This window comes from Nansenia antarctica (assembly GCF_963989245.1).
Source record: "Nansenia antarctica genome assembly, chromosome: 1".
Taxonomy (NCBI): Eukaryota; Metazoa; Chordata; class Actinopteri; order Argentiniformes; family Microstomatidae; genus Nansenia; species Nansenia antarctica.
The window spans coordinates 110,307,354-110,334,853 of record NC_137674.1 but is presented as its reverse complement, the minus strand read 5'-3'; the positions used below and the strand labels follow the sequence as shown (position 1 = coordinate 110,334,853).

The window sequence follows — 27,500 nt, the reverse complement described above, 5'->3', positions numbered from 1 at the left end:
CAGTCAGACAGACAGACAGACAGTCAGACAGACAGACAGACAGACAGTCAGACAGACAGACAGTCAGACAGACAGACAGACAGACAGACAGACAGACAGACAGACAGTCAGACAGACAGACAGACAGACAGACAGTCAGACAGACAGACAGACAGACAGTATCAGTGGTAACAGGGGAGTCAGACAGTCAGACAGACAGACAGACAGACAGTATCAGTGGTAACAGGGGAGTCAGACAGACAGACAGTCAGACAGACAGACAGACAGTATCAGTGGTAACAGGGGAGTCAGACAGACAGTCAGACAGACAGACAGACAGACAGACAGTATCAGTGGTAACAGGGGAGTCAGACAGACAGACAGTCAGACAGACAGTCAGACAGACAGACAGACAGACAGACAGTATCAGTGGTAACAGGGGAGTCAGACAGACAGACAGACAGTCAGACAGACAGACAGACAGACAGTATCAGTGGTAACAGGGGAGTCAGACAGACAGACAGTCAGACAGACAGACAGACAGACAGTATCAGTGGTAACAGGGGAGTCAGACAGACAGACAGTCAGACAGACAGACAGACAGACAGTATCAGTGGTAACAGGGGAGTCAGACAGACAGACAGACAGACAGACAGACAGACAGTATCAGTGTAACAGGGGAGTCAGACAGTCAGACAGACAGACAGACAGACAGACAGACAGACAGACAGTATCAGTGGTAACAGGGGAGTCAGACAGACAGACAGTCAGACAGACAGACAGACAGTCAGACAGACAGACAGACAGACAGTATCAGTGGTAACAGGGGAGTCAGACAGACAGACAGACAGACAGACAGACAGTATCAGTGGTAACAGGGGAGTCAGACAGACAGACAGTCAGACAGACAGACAGACAGACAGACAGACAGTATCAGTGGTAACAGGGGAGTCAGACAGACAGACAGACAGTATCAGTAGTAACAGGGGAGTCAGACAGACAGACAGACAGACAGACAGACAGTATCAGTGGTAACAGGGGAGTCAGACAGACAGACAGACAGACAGTATCAGTGGTAACAGGGGAGTCAGACAGACAGACAGACAGACAGACAGTATCAGTGGTAACAGGGGAGTCAGACAGACAGACAGACAGTATCAGTGGTAACAGGGGAGTCAGACAGACAGACAGACAGACAGACAGACAGTATCAGTAGTAACAGGGGAGTCAGTCAGACAGTCAGACAGACAGACAGACAGACAGTATCAATGGTAACAGGGGAGTCAGACAGACAGACAGTCAGACAGTCAGACAGACAGACAGACAGTATCAGTGGTAACAGGGGAGTCAGACAGACAGACAGTCAGACAGACAGACAGACAGACAGACAGACAGTATCAGTGGTAACAGGGGAGTCAGACAGACAGACAGTCAGACAGACAGACAGACAGACAGTATCAGTGGTAACAGGGGAGTCAGACAGACAGACAGACAGACAGACAGTATCAGTGTAACAGGGGAGTCAGACAGTCAGACAGACAGACAGACAGACAGTCAGACAGACAGACAGACAGACAGTATCAGTGGTAACAGGGGAGTCAGACAGACAGACAGACAGACAGACAGTATCAGTGGTAACAGGGGAGTCAGACAGACAGACAGTCAGACAGACAGACAGACAGACAGACAGACAGTATCAGTGGTAACAGGGGAGTCAGACAGACAGACAGACAGACAGACAGACAGACAGTATCAGTGGTAACAGGGGAGTCAGACAGACAGACAGACAGACAGTATCAGTGGTAACAGGGGAGTCAGACAGACAGACAGACAGACAGACAGTATCAGTGGTAACAGGGGAGTCAGACAGACAGACAGACAGTATCAGTGGTAACAGGGGAGTCAGACAGACAGACAGACAGACAGACAGTATCAGTAGTAACAGGGGAGTCAGTCAGACAGTCAGACAGACAGACAGACAGACAGTATCAATGGTAACAGGGGAGTCAGACAGACAGACAGTCAGACAGTCAGACAGACAGACAGACAGTATCAGTGGTAACAGGGGAGTTGTCGAATATTTCTCTGTTTCAGTGATAAAAGAAGAGGTGAAAATTCCTGGCCAAAGTTTTAAAAGTATTTATTCAAAAAAGGTCGGGTCCTCAGATTACAGGCACACAAAACAGTCACAGTCGAGATAGTCAGCAGAGCAGACCGCTCGAGCCTCTGCACAGAAGTTTTATAGCAGCCCTCAGCCAATCACATCACAGTATGTTCTTGGCCAATCATGACCCTTCCTTCTAGGCCTCTGATTGGCCTAGACCCTCGGGGGCGTGCATATGCGTGTGTGTGTGACTGCGCATGTGCGTGTGTGTGTGTCAGCGTATGTGCGACAATTGAAAAGATCTTCCCGAGATCTTTTGTATTGAAATAATAAAAGTATTTAATAAAGTGTATTTGAAGTAATAAAAATATACGTGTAATATGTGTAAAATATACGTGAATATATGTGTAAAATATACGTGAATATAAGAAGGCTATTAATGTGTAAAAATATACTACACATCCCCCCTCGGACCACCCAGAGGGTGTTCCGAAACTAAATGATCACATAAACCAAAACAAAAACACAAACCCCACATATCACAGCTAAGAAAATATAAAAAAAATAAAAAAAATAAAAAATAAAAAAATAAAAAATAAAAAATAACTATTAAGAACCCAAAGACATCATGCAAAAAATAGAAATCAACCAATAACAAAAAGAATCTTGAAAATAACAACCACAATTAAACTAAACACAGTCCATCATGCACAAATTAATATAGAAACTTCCAACGACCGATGTTTTCTTTGTCCTTGAAGCGCCAGGGACAGAGGTTACTAGCACATGAACCCAGTTGGAGAACAGCCTTTACCGCTGTCTCAGATTGATATCCTTTCCCAGTCAAGAGCGTTTTCTTCGTTGCGCTAGGAACAGAACCGCTTTCCTATCTTTGCATAACCACCACACCACTTCTCAACTGACATCAATCACACGATATAGAAAGAAACAAACAGTAATCGACGCAAATAATCATAAAACATCACTTAATAAACAAATCATCAAAAGAGGAAACAAAATCAGAAAGCAAAACAGAATCCAGCTTTTGCTCATCAGCTACGTTGGTCAACATTAAAGCATTAATAGGAACATCAGAAATACACTTTCCACAACATTTGATCAAAATACCAAGTAACATAATACAGATGATAATGACAACAAAAATAATAGCGACGGACCTGATCATATTACCAATACCTGAAAAAGCAGAATCAAAGAAATCTAACATATTCCAACCGTGTTCTTTATGTAAATCCTCTACACCCTTCTTGTTAGATTCATGAAAATCATGCAAAGCGTTACCAGAATCCGAAATATAACTGCAGCATTCACCGCCTATCAAAGCACAAGTACCACCCTGACTGGCCAAAATAATGTAAATAAACAAACAATACACAAATAATGACATTCAGTTATCATAACACATAATTCCCCAACAGTAAGCACAGGACAAAGGGAATGCATTAATGCATAGATCTTCACCTCAGGTGAGGACTAGTCTTCTAAAAAGTTCATTAACGTGGACTGAGCGACTGATTTTCCAAAAACAGTCAATGAGGCCCTGTCTCCTAAGAAAGTCAAAAAATCATGTCTGCTATAATAGGTGCACCCATCTTAGCAAAATAAGTTTCCCATGCCCCTAAGACCGTTTCCAGCCATGCTATCATCTGCTGTCCATTCCCGTCGTTCCCTTTGATCTGCTGCTTCACTACCCTATTCATAGTCTTTCATCTTTTCCTAACTGGTCGTCGTCCGTCAGTGTCATTGAGGTTCAGGCAACCGCCTGGTCCCCTCCCACGCTGATCAAGGTCTGGGGAGTTGCCCTCAGCATCATTTGAAGCATGATGCAGGTACTCGCCCGCATCCCCAGTAGCACAGGTGCCCAGGCTTTGGACACTCCCGGGCTGGACCTCCAGACTGTCAACACTCTCTGCTTCGTTGGTTTCTGGTTCATTGGCATCTGGACAGCTTTCCACTGTCCCACTGGCTCTGGCAACACCACAGCATCTCCTCGTAGCTCCTCCTTCCCAGGTTCTCTGGGGACCTCGGCACCTGTTGGCACAACATCCTGCCTACTCTGTACATCCACCCCCCTGTCCACCACCCGTGGCCCTATTGGGGTAGGGATATGCCCAGACACCACTGGTGTACCCACTCTGATGTTGTTTCTCCAACAGACCCCACATTGACCTAAAGCATGGTCAATCTGTTCCATCAAATATGGACTCCAAAACCCATATTCCTTGGTGATCTTGCGTCTTACCTCCCCCCTAGCCACATGTGCTAATCCATGAGCTTCCCGTATTAACATGCCTAATAAATCTGAGGGTGCTACAACCAACCCCTCATGATTCCTCCATAGACCTATGTCATCCTGACTTGCCCCCCTTGCTAGCCAAACGCTCTTGTCTAACGTAGTTACTCTACTCTGTAACGTCAATAAATCCTTAAGTGTGACCATGCCCTGTAATTGCTTTTCATGTGTGACCAGAAGACCTTTACCTGCCTTGTCTGCTCCTGTAATGGCTTTGGCTGCATCCTCTGCAGCCCTGTTACCTTGTGTGACATGTGATGAGTCAGACCTGTGTGTGGCACACTTCACTATGGCTAATTCCTTTGGCTTCATCATGGCTTGTAACAGCTTCATGATCTGTGCGTGGTGCTGTATAGGCGTACCATCAGTTCTCTTAAAACCCCGCCCCCTCCATACAGCTCCATTAAAATGACAAACATTATGTACATAGGCAGAGTCGGTGTACACTGTCACTCTCCGTCCGGTTCCCAAGTTGCATGCTTCCGTGAGGGCAATCAATTCAGCCAACTGAGCTGAGCAAGGCTGAGGAACTGCCTCAGCCTGTTCTACAATAAACTCTGAATTCTGTGCTTTAACTAAGGAATACCCAGCGCACAAAGTTTCTCCTACCCCGTAACAAGACCCATCAACCCAATATTCTATATCAGCTCCCTTTAAAGGCAAAGCTTGTAGGTCTGTTCTATGCTTAATCACTCTGGCTGTCGATGGAATCTGAACACCGGATGGCACCGTCACCTGACAGACGTCAGGTGTGCATTTCACTGTACAGTTCAATTGGCATTGAGCATCTTTCCCTAGCAGCCCTGTTGGCGTGTGTTCTGACACAAGTATTGGCAGAGTTGCTCTCTGTCCCTTGCACTCTAAGTCTACAAGCTCAGTTGTAGGAATCAGCTGTTTAATTCCCTCAAATCCGATTGTCTTCACATATTCTCTAGACATAGGGAGGTGCGTGGCGCCTTCAGGCTTCTGTGTCACCACCAGCTGGCACCTCCCACTCGGATCTTCCGGGCACCCCTGTAGGCCAGCTGCTGGGCCTCTGTAAGGGTTCATCACTCCTGGAGCAGGTGTAGCAGGAGGCCAATATCCTCCTCCTTGGCTCCCCCCTGCGCCCCCCTGGGGCCTGTTGTAGCAGGTACAGGCTAGATGTCCATTCTGGTCACATTGGTAACACGGTTCTAGCATCTTCTTCCCTGCTGCTGTCCATCCCCCTGGTGGTGGTCCTTGGCCAGGCTGGTTGTACATCTGGTATGGAACCGCTTGCACCCCTGGTGGCCCTTGTGGGTATGGATACCCCCCTTGTGGCCCCTGTGGGTAGGACTGGTAAGTAGCAGGATACCCCCCTTGTGGCCCCTGTGAGTAGGACTGGTAAGTAGCAGGATACCCCCCTTGTGGCCCCTGTGAGTAGGACTGGTAAGTAGCAGTCTGCACTCCAGGTGGCTGTTGCTGTGGGGCTAAAGCCTGCACTCTGTATGCTGCGAAGAGCTCTGGATCATAAACTGATGTATTGATATCTCTATGAAGTCCTGCCTCCAATCCTGCAATAAAGGCTAAGAGTCTTTTCAGGTCTCCCATCGCGGCCCGCGTTCCTGTCAGTCCCACGTCAACCTCAGTAGTCCACGAATCTCCTCCCTCCTCCAGAACTGGGAGTTTGTCCATCACTTCAGACAGATCTGCATGATGCCACGGATGATATTCCATCTTGTTACCCCGAATCAGCACTGGACAGTTCTTTAATGTATTTGATGACCTTCGATGACAATCTTCCTCTTCCTCCCTTTCTCGTTGCTCCTTCAGCCATCTGTGGTGTCTTTTTGCTGTGGCTATCATCTTCCTGACCAGAGCTTGGTAGCCTTCGTCTGCACTGTCGTCATCTCTTGAGTCTTCACGGCCATCTTTGCTGTCATCTTCCTCGTCACTCCTGTCGTCCCCTTTTCCCCTTGGCTCCTTCTTGGCCTTCTTCTTCTGGGAATGGTCCTCCAGTGCCTTAGCATATGGAGGGGGACTGGAGACAGGACACATGTCTGTGTATGGAATGTTCAATTTCTGTTCCAGTGTTCTGGCCAATTCTTTTTTCTTTTCCGGTTCCATCTGAGCTATTTTCTGTCCCTCTACCTTAAATAGATCTAAAATAGCTAACTCTAACTTGCGTTTCTCTAATCTAATCTTTCCTCTTTGATGTGCTTTGTGCCCATTGATAAGTATTTCCAATGTTGCCATTTTTTGTAAATTAAGGCTGCCCTCTTTCGGCCACGGCTGTTCAATGTATGCCCAACGGCTATTCCATTTCGTAGACATTTTGCTAATTTCCCTAACAAGAGGATTCATTTTTTCCACTATAGCCACAGGGGATGAATTTGCTAATATTCCCTTGTCTGTATTAACAGCCCTCACAATGTTACTGGGTTTGGCTCCCATGTCTGAAATATTTATACTGCTTAATATGCTGAAAATATTCTATATTAGATAAGGTGTACGCTTCTTACAACCCACCTTATTTTGCCTTATTTGCTAAACAAATGCTAGTCCAATATAACTGTATTAACCGCCCACACAAAACCACTACACCCCAGAACAACAGATTTGCCTCTTGTGTATGTCAGTGCAGTATTAACTTAAATCTAATCACTTTGTAAGTACTTTATACTTAAATGTGTTTCCTAATTGTTTATGAATATGTGTCACTTGATTACTCATTCAATACTAATTACAGTTCTGGTCAACACAATTATTAAATCCCAAAGGCTGGTCACACCTAAGCATTCACCGATCCACAAAAACCCTTTTACTGCTCAACTATCAAATATGTACTATTCTGCTATTCTTAATCAAAAACTGTGAAAAAGAACTTAACTTGAAATAAAAAATGTAAATTACAAATATTAATTATAACCTGTAAAGAAATCGACTTGTTATTTGGAAAAGAATGAATGATTAATTATTAATTACACACTTAAAGAAATCGACTTGTCATTGGGAAGGAATAAAATGATTAATTATTCATTACAATCTGTAAGGAAATCGACTTGTTATTTGAAAGGAACACAATGATCAATTATCAATTACAATCTGTAAGGAAATCGACCTGCTACTCGGAAGGAATGCACAATCAACTAGACTTAGTCATTTACACTTCATTGATGTAATCCTGTGGAAGAAAACGTCATCCCTAGACCACTATAAACCAATTGATCAAAGTTTTGTGAAAACTGAAAATGAAATAATCTGAATAATTAATTAAATCAATTTGTAATTACTTAAATTAATTGAAGTAACCATCCATTTATCATTGTAAAAGACTATGTCGTCGACCTCAGGCGGATGCACTGATGGAGGACCAGTATTCCAAAGTGTCTTATCGTATTCCGTCCACTGGAGAGCAGCAAACAATTAAAAATGTCTTATATTGTTTCATCCACTAGAGGGCAGTACACAATTAAAAACGTCCTATCTTGTTTCATCCACCAGAGGGCAGTAAACAATTAAAAACGTCCTATCTTGTTTCATCCACCAGAGGGCAGTAAATAATTAAAAACGTCTTATCTTGTTTCGACCAGTAGAGGCCGCCACACCGAAGATGTCTCACAGAATGACTATATCTTACCTAAAACTCTCAATCTATCTTTTTTACTTTTACAATCTATACCTAAATCAATTGTTAAGTGAAAGGAATGAATGATTAGTTAGAATTATTCACTATATCATCATATACATTGATTTAAAACTTATGGAATCAATCAATTGTTTTGGGAAACAGAAAATGAATGATCTGAATAATTAATTCAACTGATAAGTAATTAGTTAAATCAATGTGATACTGAAAAGTCATTCACAACATCAATATATGCATTAACCTTTTAGATTCTTTCACCAATATTCTGTAAAGCGGGCCTATTGGCTCCACATGCTCTCTTCTGTGTTTGAAATGTGCTGGCCTCTGTTTTCCCTCCCGTTTTCCGAGTAACCGTACCTTTAAACTTATTTGAAATACCCCGAGATCAATTCACTCTATCTCTATTTTTATCAATCCCAGTCTATGTGTATGGTTTTATCGTTATCTTTTAAGAGATGAGTACTGAAATTTATCAAAACCCGCGCGTGTGTATTTGAAAAAAATGGATGTCAGGGGGAAAGAAGCCAAGACTGTAAGATTAATCTTCACAACACTGCTTTTCCACAATAATTATTATTCTCCACGACACAGCAATTTTCAAGAATATCTTTCAATGCAGTTCAACGTATTATTTGCCAAGATAATCTTATTCAAATACTTCTAAAATGGCATATCCTTTCTACTAGGCCCTGTGTGTCTACTGAGTCTGCATCCATTCACACAAAGGAAAAAATTGGCGCCAATTCAGACATGCATTCACACAAAGAAAAATATGGCGCCCTTTTCAACTAGCGGCCTTATCCACAGGTCTGACATGCGTTTCACACAAAGAAAAAATATGGCGCCCTTTTCAACTAGCGGCCTTCTCTGACATGCGTTTCACACAAAGAAAAAATAGCGCCCTTTCTATTCAAACCACGTTTTTCCTCCGTGCTTCTCAAGTAATTTAACAATGCATATCTCTAAAATAGCGCTATTTTCTGCTCACTAGCACGGACTCTGCTCTTTCAAACTAGGAATTCCAATTCCATACCATTTGAATAGAGCTATCTCCTGAGCTTTTACACTCCACCAGACTATTGCCTGATACAAACCACAGTTATTAGCCCGCTAGAAAAACGTCTCCCCCTAGCTTGTGCTAATACCTTGTTCTCAAAACAAGACTACAGCAGCTTCTTCTCTGCTATACCACAATAACCACACACACGATAAAAATCGTACAATTAAAACACTTTTCACAATACAGGTTTTACAACCCGGCTCTCTCTGACTGACCTCGACCCAGTTATATACTTCAAGAAGATCCGATTTAAATATAGCTCAATCGATATACACAGTCTATTTTGCGCAGCTCCGCCTTGTCCTCGCGAATTCAGCAGAAACTTACCCTTGTTGCCTTGAAGAATTGCAAAACGACCGATCATCCAGAGCTATGGAAATGTCCCTTCGTGGTCGCCACTTATGTCGAATATTTCTCTGTTTCAGTGATAAAAGAAGAGGTGAAAATTCCTGGCCAAAGTTTTAAAAGTATTTATTCAAAAAAGGTCGGGTCCTCAGATTACAGGCACACAAAACAGTCACAGTCGAGATAGTCAGCAGAGCAGACCGCTCGAGCCTCTGCACAGAAGTTTTATAGCAGCCCTCAGCCAATCACATCACAGTATGTTCTTGGCCAATCATGACCCTTCCTTCTAGGCCTCTGATTGGCCTAGACCCTCGGGGGCGTGCATATGCGTGTGTGTGTGACTGCGCATGTGCGTGTGTGTGTGTCAGCGTATGTGCGACAATTGAAAAGATCTTCCCGAGATCTTTTGTATTGAAATAATAAAAGTATTTAATAAAGTGTATTTGAAGTAATAAAAATATACGTGTAATATGTGTAAAATATACGTGAATATATGTGTAAAATATACGTGAATATAAGAAGGCTATTAATGTGTAAAAATATACTACAGAGTCAGACAGACAGACAGACAGACAGACAGACAGACAGACAGACAGACAGTATCAGTGGTAACAGGGTAGTCAGACAGACAGACAGACAGACAGACAGACAGTATCAGTAGTAACAGGGGAGTCAGCAGCAGTAACAGGGGAGTCAGCAGCAGTAACAGCAGTAGTATCAGTGCAGCAGCAGCTAGGGGAGTGAGTTGGTCTGGGGCTCAGTGGGAGTGGAGCTCAGAGCTCAGTCAGTCAGGCTCAGCCGCGGTCAGAGACAGAGAGAGAGGCGGTCATGTCGGAGGAGAGGAGCGGGTGTACGGAGCCCTGTGGCCGGGCTCAGAGCACCATCGCGGGGGAGCCTCCCGTCGCCAGACCCCCGGTGGGCAACAGGGTGTCCGTGGTGCTGGGGGCGCAGTGGGGGGACGAGGGCAAGGGCAAGGTGGTGGACCTGCTGGCTCAGAACGCGGACATCGTCTGCAGATGTCAGGTAAGAAAGACAAATGTATAGACAATATCATCTGTATGTCTGTCTGTCTGTCTGTCTGTCTGTATGTAGATAGATATATCTTTATGTATGTATGTATGTATGTATGTATGTATGTATGTATGTATGCGATCTAGGTAGCTTAAGACATGAAAGGTGCATGTTTGTTGTTGCTACTCTTTAGAATCTGCTGATCGACTTCGATCTCTTAAGTCTGTTGTTTTATTCGCCAGTGTTTGTCAACTTGTGTGTGTGTGTGTGTGTGTGTGTGTGTGTGTGTGTGCAGGGGGGTATTCCATCAACATCGCTAAAAGAGAATCCAGGTTTAGTCTGACAAGTCTCGCGAGAGTTCCTAAAAATATCCAGGCATATTCTGATAAATCTCGCGAGAAGTTATCAAAAAATAAGCCAGGATTTTCCTTTAGCGACGTTGATGGAATACCCTCCTGGTTTGGTGGACTAGCTTTGGCCAGGAGGTCTCCCTCGAACAAGAGAGATAACCTTATTCTATCTAAACATGACATTTATTTATTATTATATGTCTATATGTATATTATATGTCTATATATCATAAGTGTAATATGGTGTGATGTCGTAACGTTAGGGAGAAGGTGAAGTGTGTGTGGGTCTTGTTGGGAGTTGTTGAGTCTGTCTGCTAACTTGTGCTAAGCTAACCCACTAGTGTGTATGGAAGGCTAACTTGTGCTAAGCTAACCCACTAGTGTGTATGGAAGGTTAGGTAGCCAAGTCACAGCCAGTCCTGCTAATGTCACCTTGACTACCAGTAGGGCTGGGTTCAAAAAATCGATTTCCCGATTCTGAATCGATCTTCATTAAAATGAGCGATTATCGATTCATAAATCCCGAGATCGATTTTTTTTTTTTTTTTTTTTTGCTTGCAGCTTCAACCCGCAACGAGATCTCGTGGCCAGATCTCGCGCTACAAGAATTTATCATATCTCACGCAACGTGAGGTCTCAACACTAAAATCTAAAAACATGGCGATGGCAGGGACACTCAAGTCACCACCAGGCTTAAAGTCAGATGTCTGGGTGCATTTTGGATTTAAAAAATGTGACGATAGAGATGAGCTGGACAAAAGCAAAGTCATATGTAAATAAAAAGTACATTCATGTAACTGCTTTGGAGTCAATTCATTGATATGTTTAACAATGCTACATGTTATAGGGTTCCTTGAACCATTTATAGCATTAGTTCAGAGAATCTCTTTCATATTCAAGCAAAAAATGTATATTGTAACTAGATCGAATCGGAATCGAATCGAATCGAATCGAATCGCGAATCGAATCGAATCGGGCTGTGAATCGAGCTGTGAATCGGAATCGAATCGTTTTGGGAAATCAGTGGCGATACCCAGCCCTAACTACCAGCATCGCTAATAAGCTCATATATACTCAGATATAGATATATAGATATATAGATATAGATATATACTCATATATAGATATAGATATATAGATATAGATATATAGACATATATATATAGGCATACGTCCACATTTCACGCTTGGCAAACTGATGAAAATCCTCCTCCGGTATTTCCCCCTGGTCGTCTTTCTGTCAGGTGAATTTCCTTCTCTATAATCCCACATCCTGGTAGGATTATAGAGAAGGGGGCTATAATAATATTATTATAATATAATATAATATAATTATACATACTATTATTATACAGTATATATTATTATTTATTTATTTTCTATGAAAAATACTTTATAATGGAGACGTTATTTACCCCATAAAGACTTTATAATGGAGATGTTATTTACCCCATAAAGACTTTATAATGGAGCTGTTATTTACCCCAAAGACTTGATAATGGAGATGTTATTTACCCACATCCTCTAACCACGACAGCAATACAATAATAATAATAATAATTTATTAAATGTATATAGCGCTTTTCCAAGGCTCAAAGACGCTGACAATATATGATACACATGGGGACACACAAAAACAACAAGTAACAACAACAAGTAACATGGAACACAGAGTCAGCGAACGGGGAGGGGGGGGGGGGGTGGTGTAGAGTCCGGTGTTGATGTTGCTGGGAGCCTTGATGGATGTGGCGGCGGCAGCGGAGAATGCCTGCCTTGGTGGCAGCAGCAGCAGTGAGGCGATGGTTGTGGTTCAGTGAGTGTAGGTGAGACGAGAGAAGGGCAGGGGGAGGTGGGGGGCAGGTGAGATGGCCGGGAGTCCAGGGCAAAACGACAGGCAGTGAACCAGAGCGACAAACATCTTGTTTGTTCCATTACTGCAGACCTTTAACATGAAGTATCTTTCATGAAGATAGCATAGTAAAAAAATTTTTTTTAATAAAGCTAGCTCATTAATACTGGTTGACTTTGACAACTGACTGTTGAACTTCACCACCAACGTTTTTTCTTTGTTTAAATCTTTGATTTCAACACTTGATTTCAAATTAAAACCGTTGGTGGTGAAGTTCAACGTTGTCTCGAGCCTTGTTGTGTTCTGCCTTGCCTGGGGCTTTAGGTACGTGGGGAAGGACAAGGTGGTGACTCCCTCTTACTGGATGGTGGCTAACAAGTGTGTGTGTGTGTGTGTGTGTGTGTCTGTGTCTGTGTGTCTGTCTGTGTGTGTGTGTGTGTGTGTGTGTGTGTGTGTGTGTGTGTGTGTGTGTCTGGAACCTGGGTTAGTTATCGTCACCTGGTCTGCTAGCAGCACTAACCAACGCCCTGGGGAAGAGTTGGAGAGGGGAGGGAGTGAATAGAGTAGGTAGACCTATAAATGGACCTTATATCAGTCTATATTTTGGCTGGTTCCACCTTAGTCATTGCGGTGAATGAAGGTAGTCGAAATTCGAGTGGAAATGCTTCCTTGTGAAAAACCGTGAAAAGTCCCACACACTGAATAGTCGGTACCAACAATAGGTTTGTGGACGCAGGGCTATACGGTGGTCTACTCGACACACACTAGCCACAACACCGGCCCTTTCTGTAGGTTTTAATGTCCACTCAGCTGTTGGCTTTCTAGTCAGTTTAGCTTCAGGCCTCTCTTCAAAGGCACTTGTCTGCCAAGGCCGGGGTAGGGTTACGACATAGACAAGCAGGTTCACGTACAGCCAGGCAAGTGACATGGAGAGTTGAGCAACATTTTCCTCAAACATTGTTTTGTTCTTTTCTTCGCCCTTGTTAGCCCAGGAATGTCTACAGGTGTGTTCTAGGTGTTTGACCAGGTGTGTGTACAGGTGTGTTCTAGGTGTTAGACCAGGTGTGTGTACAGGTGTGTTCTAGGTGTTTGACCAGGTGTGTGTACAGGTGTGTTCTAGGTGTTTGACCAGGTGTGTGTACAGGTGTGTTCTAGGTGTTTGACCAGGTGTGTGTACAGGTGTGTTCTAGGTGTTTGACCAGGTGTGTGTACAGGTGTGTTCTAGGTGTTAGACCAGGTGTGTGTACAGTAGGGCTGGGCAAACGCTAAAAATTTCTTTTTCGATAATCGCAAGAATTAACGAACAATTATCGATTAATTGCTAAGCTTTTTTTTCATTTAAAAAAAAAATATATATATATTTGTGTTGCTATTTCACACTTTCATTCATTCACATTCAAACTAGACACTACAGTCAGATAACAATCCTCTTAAACAAGGCAGTGAGTAGCCTAAATTGTTTAACTTAAAAACACATTTTACGTTATAAATACAAATATAGAAAATAAGTAACTCACCATAGGAGCAGTAAAAAAACTGTTACTCACAAATAGGAGGATGACTGAAAACGTTAGTGTCCTTAATTTAAAAAAAATAATGTAAAACATTTTTTATTTTTTTTATTTTTTTTGATTATCGAGCAAAATATTTTGTGATCGACCAAGATCCTTATCGATCAATTATCGATCGTCGATCATTGATGCCCACCCCTAGTGTACAGGTGTGTTCTAGGTGTTAGACCAGGTGTGTGTACAGGTGTGTTCTAGGTGTTTGACCAGGTGTGTGTACAGGTGTGTTCTAGGTGTTTGACCAGGTGTGTGTACAGGTGTGTTCTAGGTGTTTGACCAGGTGTGTGTACAGGTGTGTGTTAGGGGTCAGACACCTCTCTCTCTACAGCCCACGCCAGAGGGGGCGGTGTTGATGCTTCATGCAGATGGAGGGGTGTCCCCCACCTCGGGATGGGTCTGACACGGTGTGTGATGACTTACTGCCCTTAAAGACGGTTGTAGGCCTAGCTAAATGCCCTAGTCTAGCTAAATGCCCTAGCCTAGCTAAATGCCCTAGCCTAGCTAAATGCCCCCATCTAGCTAAATACCCTAGTCTAGCTAGATGCCCTAGTCTTGCTAAATGCCCTAGTCTAGCGAAATGCCCCCATCTAGCTAAATGCCCTAGTCTAGCTAGATGCCCTAGTCTAGCTAAATGCCCTAGTCTAGCTAAATGCCCTAGTCTAGCTAGATGCCCTAGTCTAGCTAAATGCCCTAGCCTAGCTAAATGCCCTAGCCTAGCTAAATGCCCTAGCCTAGCTAAATGCCCTAGTCTAGCTAAATGCCCTAGCCTAGCTAAATGCCCTAGTCTAGCTAAATGCCCTAGCCTAGCTAAATGCCCTAGCCTAGCTAAATGCCCTAGCCTAGCTAAATGCCCTAGCCTAGCTAAATGCCCCAGCCTAGCTAAATGCCCTAGTCTAGCTAAATGCCCTAGCCTAGCTAAATGCCCTAGCCTAGCTAAATGCCCTAGCTTAGCTAAATGCCCCAGCTTAGCTAAATGTCCTAGCCTAGCTAAATGCCCTAGCCTAGCTAAATGCCCTAGCCTAGCTAAATGCCCTAGCCTAGCTAAATGCCCTAGCCTAGCTAAATGCCCCAGCTTAGCTAAATGCCCTAGCCTAGCTAAATGCCCCAGCCTCTTGTTATGTTGTGTCATGTTAAAGAGTAGAGGACTGTGGGTAATATAGATCATGTTAGAGAGCAGAGAGGACTGTGGGTAATATAGATCGTGTTAGAGAGCAGAGAGGACTGTGGGTAATATAGATCATGTTAGAGAGCAGAGAGGACTGTGGGTAATATAGATCATGTTAGAGAGCAGAGAGGACTGTGGGTAATATAGATCATGTTAGAGAGCAGAGAGGACTGTGGGTATAGATCGTGTTAGAGAGCAGAGAGGACTGTGGGTAATATAGATCATGTTAGAAAGTAGAGGACTGTGGGTATAGATAGTGTTAGAGAGTAGCAGACTGCGGGGACGAGTATAGATCACGAGATGCTGTGGGTGGGTGGGTGAGGTATTTTAGGAAAGGTGAAAGACGTGGCTTCACCATCAGCACGATGCGTCCATCCTGGTGTCAGGCCATCTGGCCTCAGTACCAGTGACTCAGCAGTCAGACGGCTCTCCAACAAGCCTTTTCCTCTCCTGATTGGCATCGTTTAGGCCTACGTTACACTTTTACATGTTTGGCATTTAAGCAGGCCTGCGCATTTATCCAAAGCGACTTACAACAGATACGTTTGTCTTAAGTAAGTGAATTGTCTATCCACCAATCATTAGGGCTGCAACGATTAGTCGACTAGTCACGACTAATCGATTACGAAAATTCGTCGGCGTGAAATGTTGTTGTCGACTAATCGCATAAAAAATTATATTAAAAAAAACGGGATATTTTTTTTTTTTTTAGGGAGCCATGCAAGAATCAGCTGGGTAAGTTTTAGCTAACGTTGTTAGCCAACTGGCTAGCGTTATATTGTTAGGCTCGTAATGTTTATGTTAGCTTTACTGTTACATGTTGGAAAACAACGTCTCATGGACAGGGCTGTACATGCTATGAGCGTTTGTGCTATTAATTTATTTGCCCTGTGCGCATGTGACAGACAGAGGCGCTTGTATGTAACGTTACGTAGCAGGGGTTTTCCATGTTGAAGCCAGGAGAACGCGAGATGAAATGAAGTGAGGGGTGGTCGCTATTAAAATACCAGGTAGTCATGGTGGATGATCATGAATGATGCTTGATAAGTGAATGCTATTTCAATTATGTTGAGTCCACCAGCGAGCTGTCTGTAAGATAAACAGTGCCAAGCGTAGCCTACTAACGTGAGCTGTCTGTAGTCTAGCCAGCAATGCTAGCTAGCCAGTCAACTAGCTCTGTGAGCAGCTGTAGCTTGGCGTAACGTTAGGTTAGATAGCTAGTTAAGCCGGATTTATGCTTCTGCGTCGCCATTTACGCGCAGCGAAAAGCCACACGACTAATCGCGACTAACCGAAAAAATAATCGACAGATTAGTCGACTACCAAAATAATCGTTAGTTGCAGCCCTACCAATCATCATAAGAAAAACAAATCTATACCAAAACCAGGGGCCATTGGCAGCTACAATGGTAGAAGAAGGAAGAAATATATATACTGTATATACTGTATATATATAAAAAAAATGTTTACATGTATTATTATTTATAGTAGAGAAACTGTACAGGGGTGTGGTGGGGATGAGGAGTTTAAAAAAAAAATATGTGTATTTAACCTTTATTTATACAGGTAAAAAACACATTGAGCCCCAAGGGCTCATTTTCAAGTGTGACCTGTTCACAGGCATACAACAACAACATCCACCACAAACAAATACAATACAAAACCTGGCCTACATAGTCTAAAACTACATAGTCTAAAACTAAAACTACTCTAAAAACAGTCTAAGATAATCTAAAACTAAACTAAAACTACAAAACCTAAAACTAGACAGCTAAAGAGCTAGGGACAGTGAGGAGTCAGCAATGGGCAAAAGGGAGGGTCAACTCAATTGCAAGAACAAATCATGGACTCGCACTGTATGTCTCTCAGCAAGAGCTTTTTTAAGGGGGGTAGTGGGGGTGAGGAGGTCTCTAAGGGGGGTAGTGGGGATGAGGAGGTCTGTACAGGGGGGTAGTGGGGATGAGGAGGTCTTTAAGGGGGGTAGTGGGGATGAGGAGGTCTTTAAGGGGGGTAGTGGGGATGAGGAGGTCTTTAAGGGGCGTAGTGGGGAGGAGGAGGTCTTTAAGGGGGGTAGTGGGGATGAGGAGGTCTTTAAGGGGGGTAGTGGGGATGAGGAGGTCTGTACAGGGGGGTAGTGGGGATGAGGAGGTCTGTACAGGGGGGTAGTGGGGATGAGGAGGTCTCTAAGGGGGGTAGTGGGGATGAGGAGGTCTTTAAGGGGTGTAGTGGGGAGGAGGAGGTCTTTAAGGGGGGGCAGTTAAGAGAGATGGGTCTTCAATCTACGGCGAAAGCAACCGGAGCTAGCTGTAAACACACTAGCCTGAGACCGGATTGGCGACTTTCTTACATTTCCCCTCCGGCACACCTCACTGGTGTCTTGAACCTCACTGGTGTGTTATCTGTGTTCTCCAGGAATGTCGTGGTCAAAAACAGGTGGTTGAACCCTGGTCACCCCTGGAAACAGGTGGTTGAACCCTGGTCATCCCTGGAAACAGGTGGTTGAGCCCATGTCACCAAAATAACTTAATTTGAACAGATTTATTGCCATCCAGTCAACTTGTCAGTCGATTGTTGGAATGTGGTATTTCTGCTCTAGGCACAGGGTCAGCCACGTCCCCGGGTCAACCACTTACATCACTGGCTGTGTACAGGGATGTGGTGCTGTTGACAAGGTGTAGCAGGACACACTCTCAGGCTTTCAGACGGCCGTACTGGGTCCTGGCTGGGTCCTGGCTGGGTCCTGGCTGGGTCCTGGCTGGGTCCTGGCTTGGTTCTGGGTGCTGGTTCCGTTGCTATGCCTGGGTCTGTTGCTATGCCTGGTATTGATAACAGGTTGACATAGCAAAGGTTCTGCTCTCAGTCTCTGGGGCTCTGCCAAGGCTCCAAGCATGTAAAAATAAACCGTCTCGCTGTGTGTTTGTGTGTGTTTGTGTGTGTTTGCTTGTGTGTGTGTGTGTGTGTGTGTGTGTTTGTGTGTGTTTGCTTGTGTGTGTGTGTGTGCCTGAGCGAGTGTGTCACGTGAGAGAAAGAGAGAGAGAGAACGAACATGTGAGTGTGTGTCTGTGTGTCTGTGTGTGTGTGTGTGTGTGTGTGTGTGTGTATGTATGTATGTGTGTGTGTGTGTGTGTGTGTGTGTGTGCGTGTGTGCATGAGAAAGTGAGAGGAGAAAAAGTGAATGTGAGGGAGAGAGAGAGAGAGAGAAAGAGGGAGGGAGGGAGGGATGGATGGATGGATAGAGAGAAAGAGAGAGAGTTACCATGCATGTGAAGGAGGGAGGGAGAGAGAGAGTTAGCGTGCGTGCGTGTGATGGAGGGAAAGAGGGATGGATAGAGAGTTACCATGTGTGTGAAGGAGGGAGGGATATAGAGAGAGAGGGAGGGAGGGAGGGAGGCAGTGTGAAGGAGGGAGCAGATCGTATTCTGCTTTTTATAAAAAGTCCCGTGGCAGCAAACTGCCTGCTGGTTCCTCTTCCATCACCTCCGACCTGAACACGTCCCAGAGGACCGTCACTAATTAGCCCCAGGGCCAGACTCAGGCTGCGTTCGTAGAGTCGCTCTGGAAATCTGATCAGCACTCGTGGAATGCCTCTCTGTCCAATCAGATCTACTCGGTCTCCCTTTATGACATCGAACCCAGCGTGCTGCGCTCCGGACACAGACACAGCCTTCCGTATCAGGAGTCTGACTAGGCCCAGGTCTAGTGGACCAACGCCTATAGAAAAAGTGTTGAAAACGGGCGGCGCATAGCCCCCCACCCCCACCCCGCGGTGGTGCCCCCCACACAACCTGTTTCTGATTTCAAGCTACGCCTCACATTCCAGTTTCACTGAAATCGAATAATAACAAATACTCGGTGAAACGCCCTCCCGCTGAAGCGTGCGAATCCTAGATGTGAAGACCTCTTCTCCTCTACCCCCCCCCCTGTACTGGAAATAAATTAATACAAAAATGTAAACAATTATTTGTAGGCTAATCCTTCCCTTGGATAGCGTTGCGACTGTCAAAGGCCCCTGGTCTGAGGAGCATAGAATTATTGTTCTTATGATGACTGATGGATGGATGATTCACTGTGTTGTTTGGGGGGCTGCCGACTAGTGTTGTTCCGATACCGATACTAGTATCGGCATGGCCACCGATACGCACAAAAATGCTGGTATCGGTATCGGCGAGTACTTTACAAAAACGTAAGTTTTTTTTGTTTTTGTTTTTTTACTTAAGTTTTACAAAAACTTTACGAGTTTTACAAAGGTTTTGAGCAGTGCCAGACTAAGTGTTAGCAATAATTTGACATCGAGGTGAGTATGCGGCTCAAAAAGCATTTTTTTTATGTATCGGATCGGTACTCGGTATCGGCAAGTACTGCACGGTCAGGTATCGGTATCGGTATCGGGATCAAAAAATGGTATCGGAACAACACTACTGCCGACCATTGCTTGTATGTCGGAGGGGGCAGTTCCCCTTTAGGCGAGCACCGGGGTCTTGAATCTGATGAAGGGTGCGGAGGAGAGGGGTGACATGGGAGAATTTGGGGAGGTTGAACACCAGACAGGGGCGGCAGCATTCTGGATGAGCTGCAGAGGTCTGATGGCGGAGGAGGCGGGGAGCCCGGCCAGGAGTGTGTTGCAGTAGTCAAGGCGGGAGATGACCAGTGACTGGGTCAAGAGTTGAGCTGCTTCTCTGGTGAGGAACGGACGTATCCTTCTGATGTCGTAGAGGAGGAACCTGCAGGAGCGTGCTGTCACTGTGATGATAATGATAGGCTAATGATGATAATACTACTACTACTACTACTACTACTACTAATAACTTAAATTGATATAGCCTTTCAGGGGACCCAAGGTCGCTTTAAAGAGAAACAGAAAAGAACACAAAAACAGTCAGACAAACAAAACGACAACAGAACTAGGGGCTGAAGGCGTTGGTGAACAGGTGGGACTTGAGGGCTGTTTTAAAGGCGTCCAGGGTGGGGGGGATGTTGTGGATCGCCGCAGGGAGAGAGATCCAGAGGGTGGGGAGCTGCCACACTGAAGGCTCTGTCCCCGAAGGTTCGCTGGTTGGTGCGGGGTGGGGGGGGGAGACAAGCAGGCCCGCAGGTGTTCTCACACAAACGAAGAGACGGTCTTCTGTTTCATTGGACCAGACTGTTTGAGAAGTTAATAGTAATGAAAGACGATGTTTACTACATGATGATGGCTTTTACATCAGCTTTTGTCCCCCAGGAGATGTTGTAACTAACCTGCCATTGTGTAGCTTCCTACTCTTGACACACACACACACACTCTCACTGTTTAATGGCAATACTGTTGCTATGGTGATGTATTGTGTTGAGTCGAGACAAACAGCCTTGAGGTCTATTCAATGGGCGTGAGCACCTTTCAGTTGTCTAATCTGGGGTGTGTGTGTGTGTGTGTGTGTGTGTGAGTGATGGTAGAGGTCTTGCTGTTGGTAGAGGTCTTGCTGTTGGCATGACAACACTAGGAGAACACTATGGCAATCATCAGAGAAACAAACTACAGTCAAGTGTTTGGGGCAGAAAGTGTTTGGGGCAGAAAGGTGGAGCCGTGGTTCTATCAGTAGGCTGGCAGGGGCGGGGGGGGGGGGGCAGAGCTGTTATCTTCCCCGTCCTGTAGCCCCCGTCCCAGGGCCCCAGCTGGGGTGGGGGGGGGGCGGTGTACATCGTAAATGCAACTAAAAAGGAGAGGCATGTACACCCCCCCCCCCCCCCCCCTCAGCTGGCCTCAGGCCTCCATGTCCAGGAATAGTTCTGTCCTGGTAGACATGGTGGCAAACACTGACTGTTTCATCACACACACACACACACACACACACACACACACACACACACACACACACACACACACACACACACACACACACACTAACACTCCAGTGATGTGGTGTTGGACACTTAATGTGTTTGTGTGTGTGCTATCAAACAGTCTCTCTGTAGCTGATGGTGTCAGGCAAGGCAAGGTTATTTGTAGAGCACATTTCATACAACAGGGGCAATTCAAAGTGCTTTACATACATTATAAGAAAATACAGCAAGAGGAGCATAGTAAGAAAATAAAAATGACAATAAAAATGAAGACAATAGTTAATGGATGAAAGACATTGATAGAAGTGTTTGTGTTTAACATATAACTGCATAACTGCTGCAAAACTGATGAATGAAGGTTTTTAGCTTAGATTTAAATATTTGCAGGGTTTGGGCCTGTTTGATGTCTTCAGGGAGTTTGTTCCAGGAGCATGCGGCAGCGTGACTGAAAGCTGCTGCACCGTGTTTTGTTTTCACTCTTGGAATGATTAGCTGATTAGCCTCAGCTGACCTTAGGGACCTTGCTGGGATATGTGATCTGTGATCTGATATGTATTTTGGTCGAGGACCATTTTGTGATTTGTATGTAATTAGGAGTACTTTGAAGTTTGAATTCAGTTCTCTGAGAGACTGGTAGCCAGTGTAGAGATCTCAGGGTTGGTGTAATGTGTTCAAACCTCTTCATTCTCTGGCAGCGGTGTAGCAGATCGACAGGGTCAGAGTGCTGCTACGCAGGGAAGCTGTGGGCTTTGTTTGAGGTTATTAACCAAGAGTATCTCTCTCTCCCTCTGTGTGTGTGTGTGTGTGTGTGTGTGTGTGTGTGTGTGTGTGTGTGTGTGTGTGTAGGGAGGTAACAACGCGGGTCACACGGTGGTGGTAGACTCAGTGGAGTACGACTTCCACCTCCTGCCCAGCGGCATCATCAACCCCAACGTCACAGCCTTCATAGGTGGGTACACACACACACACACACACCCACACCCACACCCACACACACACACACACACACACACACACACACACACACAACTTGACTTCCGTACTCCAGTAGCTTCAGATTTCCAGGATTTTAATGCTTCCAGGGTGTCTCTATGGTCTTCTGCTACACACACACACACACACACACACGTCTCTATGGTCCTCTACTGCCTGCGTGTGTTTCAGCCGGGATTTGAACTCACAACCTTCGGATCACCCGACCAACTCCCTGTCCACTGGACCTGACACACACACCACACACACACACACCACACACACACACGCACACACACACACACACGTGCGTGCGTCTGTGGACCGGGCCACAGTAAGTGCTGTTGGCTCCAGATCACATCTGCAGTAATCTCATTAGACTATTTGACTAAAGGTCCAGTTCCTGCAGGGTTCTGGCCCGGGGAACAGAAAGCGTGTTCATGTTCTGGCTCGTAAACCCGCCTGGCGTCAGCACTTCAGCTGAGAGGGGAGGGAGAGGCTGGGGGAGGGAGAGGCTGGGGGAGGTAGAGGGAGGGCTGGGGGAGGGAGAGGCTGGGGGAGGATCGGAGGATCATTGTGAGGCTCGTTCCACCACTGGGGCCTCAAGACATTTAGGGGCTAGGGGCTCTTGATTGCACTCTCACACACACACACACACACACTAGGGTTGAGTGGTTTCCAATTTTTGATACCGTTAAACCGTCTTCAAATAAAACTGTGGGTTACGGTTCAGCGGGGGATTGTAAATCCCGACTTGGAGTCGCCAAGTTGAAGTGATGAGTTTGTGACAGCGGCTGATGAAAGGAGGACCAGAGCCTTTCCACGAGCAGGGCTGTAAACATGTGCTCAAAATCAGGGTTCCCATGAATCCTTGAAATCCTTGAAAGTTTGTGAATTTGAGAAAAAGAAATCAAGGTCTTAAAAGTTTTTGAAAATAGACGTGGGTCATTGAGAGTGCTTGAATTCCCCTCTCTCTCTCTCTCTCTCTCTCTCTCTCTCTCTCTCTCTCTCTCTCTCTCTCTCTCTCTCTCTCTCTCTCTCTCTCTCTCTCTCTCCTCTCTCTCTCTTTTTAATTGTTGTCTATAAGCGGATAGTTCCTATTACATAAATTCTCATCTAGATCTGTCTCAAACTATGCTTTGTTGGGTCCTTGAATTTGAGGGAGTTGAGTCTTGAAAGGTGCTTGAAAGGTGCCTGAATTTGATGTTTCAGAAGGTGTGGGAACCCTGTAAAATAAACAAATAAAAACAGCGCTAAAAATACATTTGGTTCCTAATGAGATTACACTAATATGGACAAAAGTATGTGGACAGAATTCTGGTCTGGGGCTGTTTTCATGGTTTGGGCTAGGCCCCTTAGTTCCAGTGAAGGGAAGCCTTAATGTTACAGCATACAATGACATTCTAGAGAATAGTTTGCTTCCAACTTTGTGGCAACCATTTGGGGAAGGCCCTTTCCAGTTTCAGCATGACAATGCCCCCATACACAAAGCCAGATCCATAATGACATGGCTTGCCGAGTTTGGTCTGGGAGAACTTGACTGGCCTGAACACAAAGCTCTGACCTCAACCCCATCAAACACCTTTGGGATGAATTGGAACGCCGACTACGAGCCAGTCCTTCTCGCCCAACATCAGTCGCCCGACCTCATTAATGCTCTTGTGGCTGAATGGGAGCAAATCCCCCCGCAACCATATTCTAAAATCTAGTAGAAAGTCTTCTCAGAAGACTGTTATGGAAGCTGTTATAGCAGCAAACGTGGGACCAACTCCATATTAACGCCCGTGGTTTTGGAATGAGAAGTTCAACAAGCACATATGGGTGTGATGTTCAGGTGTCCCAATACTTTTGTACTTTTGTGGGACTATTTCGACTATGTATGGGAAACACTGCGCTCAAGTATAAAGCGCAGTGCTGTGAATTGTGTATCCTCCTCCTTCTGAGGAGAAGCAGTCACGTGACACGCGATTATGACTTTATTTATTTGACTTTTTTTGATTTTTTTACAAAAAGTTCTTTCATCACTTTCAATAGCGTCTTCACAACCACACAGACAGTGTTGCTGGACAAACACTCTGAAGGCGTGTATTATATATATATATATATATATGCGTGTGTGTGTGTGTGTGTGTGTGTGTGTGTAACAGGTAATGGAGTGGTCATCCACCTGCCAGGCTTGTTCGAGGAGGCGGAGAAGAACGTACGCAAAGGCAAAAGTAGGTGTGACATATCCAACACCCTATCCCAAACCATTCCCTAGCCCCTACACCCTACACCCTACTCCCTATCCCCTACTCCCTACTCCCTAGCCCCTACACCCTAATCCCTAGCCCCTACTCCCTAGCCCCTACACCCTAATCCCTAGCCCCTAATCCCTAGCCCCTACTCCCTAGCCCCTACACCCTACTCCCTACTCCCTAGCCCCTACTCCCTAGCCCCTACACCCTACTCCCTAGCCCCTACACCCTACTCCCTAGCCCCTACACCCTAATCCCTAGCCCCTACTCCCTAGCCCCTACTCCCTAGCCCCTAATCCCTAGCCCCTACTCCCTAGCCCCTACACCCTACTCCCTAGCCCCTACACCCTACTCCCTAGCCCCTACACCCTACTCCCTAGCCCCTACACCCTAATCCCTAGCCCCTACACCCTACTTCCTACTCCCTAGCCCCTACACCCTAATCCCTACACCCTACACCCTACTCCCTACACCCTACTCCCTACTCCCTAGCCCCTCCTCCCTACTCCCTAGCCCCTACACCCTACTCTCTGTAATGTGTTAATCAGGTCATGTGTTAATGTGTTCTGTTTTGTCCTGTCTGTCTCTAGGTCTGGAGGGCTGGGACAAGCGGCTGATCATCTCAGACAGAGCGCACATCGGTAAGCCCCGCCCCCTACCAGGCCTATGACCCCGCCCCTGACTCTGACCCCGCCCCTGACTCTGATGTCACCCCATTGAAGTTGAGCTTTAAGGCTGTTAGGAAAGTGTTAGAGTTAGGGTTAGGGTTAGGCTAGGTTAGAGTTATGGTTAGGCTAGGGTTAGGGTTAGAGTTTAGGGTCCTCCCAAGGATCCCACCTAGCATCGAGGGTAGGACCGCACACACACACACACACACACACACACACAGACACACAGACACACACAGACACACACACACACACACAGAATGAACCAAATGCTTGACAACAAGCTCCCCTATTATGTCCTGTTCTGAAAGCAACAGTTTTATCATCCAGCCCTGAGCAATATAGCGCCCCTCTGTCTCTCTCCCTCTCCCTCCCTCCATCTCCCTCCCTCTCCCTCCTTCCATCTCCCTCTCTCTCTCTCCAATGTGAAACGCTACTTAGCTTGATTAGATAACAGAGTCAAGGCCAGTGGCGTAGAGGAGCTCCTTTATATAAAGCGACACGTTGCTGTGTGACTGTGTATTGGGGGAGGGGGGGGGGGGGGGGGCGGGCGGGGGCAATGTGGGATGGAGGGGGGGGGGGGGGGGGGGTGAGGGCGGGTGGGTGACAGATGAGCTTAGCTGTTGATGGGAGAAGGTGTTCTTCTGAAGTAGCAACAGTATTTTCTGTGCACCGCAGTTAGAAGAGGACATTATGTCATTTTACGTGTGTGTGTGTGTGTGTGTGTGTGTGTGTGTGTGTCTGTGAGTCAGAGTAGTGAGGTATGAGTTACAATGTTACGGCGACGTTGTTGGACTGCGTCAGGTGTGTGTGTGTGTGTGTGTGTGTGTGTGTGTGTGTGTGTAGAGTACAGGTCACACCCTCTTATCTCCGTACAGAGATCTGGATGTCCTGTCCTGGTATTCAGGGTCAGGGAGGGTCAGAGAGCGGCCGGCCGTTAGTCAGAACACAGAGAGACGCCAGAGAAGGACACTCTGTATCAGTGACCAGGTCGCTAGGTGACCAGGTCAGGTGACTCTACCTCTCTACCTCCTCCTTTCACAGTGTTTGACTTCCACCAGGCGGTCGACGGTGTTCAGGAGCAGCAGAGACAAGAGCAGGCGGGCAAGAAGTAAGAGCCGACAACCACAACCACCAGCCAACCAATCAATCACCCAATCAATCACCCAACCAACCAACCAACCAACCAATCAATCACTCAACCAACCAACCAACCAACCAATCAATCACCCAACCAACCAACCAACCAACCACCCAATCAACCACCCAATCAACCACCCAATCAACCACCCAATCACCCACCCAATCACCCACCCAATCAACCACCCAATCAACCACCCAATCACCCACCCAATCAACCACCCAATCAACCACCCAATCAACCACCCAATCACCCACCCAATCACCCACCCAATCAACCAACCACCCAATGTATCTACCACCCACCCAAACAACAACCAACCAACCACCCAATCAACCAACCTACCACCCATCCAATCAACCAACCACCCAATTCAACTACCACCCACCCAATCAATCAACCAATTACCCAATCAACCAACCAATCAATCAACCAACCTACCCCCACCCAAATAACCACCCAACCACCCAACCAATCAACCAATTAATCCACTGGAGCCCACCCAATTAATCCATTGTTCCTTGAGCTCCTCTGGTGTGTTGTGTGTCGTATGCAGCCAGTTATGCAAATAACTATCGTCAATAATACCTGAGGGAGGTTAACAAAAACACTACCCTAGCTGTTAGTAGCAGGGTTAGTATCATAATAGCATTCCTGTGTGAACAGACCGTCAGACAGACAGCATTCCTGTGTAAAACCCAAGCGCTAGCCATTTAGCATTCCCATGTAAAAGTATCAATGAGCCAAGCGCTAGCCATTTAGCATTCCTCTGTAAAAGGGTCAATAAGGGCCAAGCGCTAGCCTGGTTAGCATTCCTGTGTAACAGGACCCTTCCCACTGACGCCGCGGCTACATGATTAGCATGGAGAGGTTTGTCCCAGGGCGCCAACAGGACGTCCTTATAGGCTTACACAACAAGCTTGGGGATATTCATCACCTTGAGGCATTCACACACACACACACACACACACACACACGCATACACAGAGAGAAACACACACTTACACAAACACACACACACACACACACACACACACACAGAGAAACACACACTCACACACAGAGAGAAACACACACTCACACAGAGAGAAGCATACACAGAGAGAGACACACACACACACACAGAGAGAGAAACACACACACACACAGAGAGAGAGAAACACACATACAGAGGGAGACACACACACACACACAGAGGGAGACACACACACACACAGATAGTGAGAGAGAAACACACACACACACACACACACACACACACACACACACACACACTGTAACTGTCCCGCTGGCTCTGTTAGAAGACAGAG

The 27,500-nt window shown here is 45.8% G+C and overlaps 1 protein-coding gene across 1 annotated transcript in view; it reads left to right on the top strand.

Annotated features, from left to right (window-relative positions):
- Positions 1–10,186: 10,186 nt before the first annotated feature.
- LOC308175241 (adenylosuccinate synthetase isozyme 2-like) overlaps positions 10,187–27,500 on the top strand; it is a 24,349-nt gene continuing 7,035 nt past the window's right edge. Inside the window, 5 exon segments of the mRNA XM_080550211.1 lie at positions 10,187–10,435; positions 22,019–22,121; positions 24,292–24,360; positions 24,972–25,022; positions 26,094–26,160. Coding sequence (XP_080406337.1) covers positions 10,241–10,435; positions 22,019–22,121; positions 24,292–24,360; positions 24,972–25,022; positions 26,094–26,160 — 485 coding nt within the window. The 5' untranslated portion in view covers positions 10,187–10,240.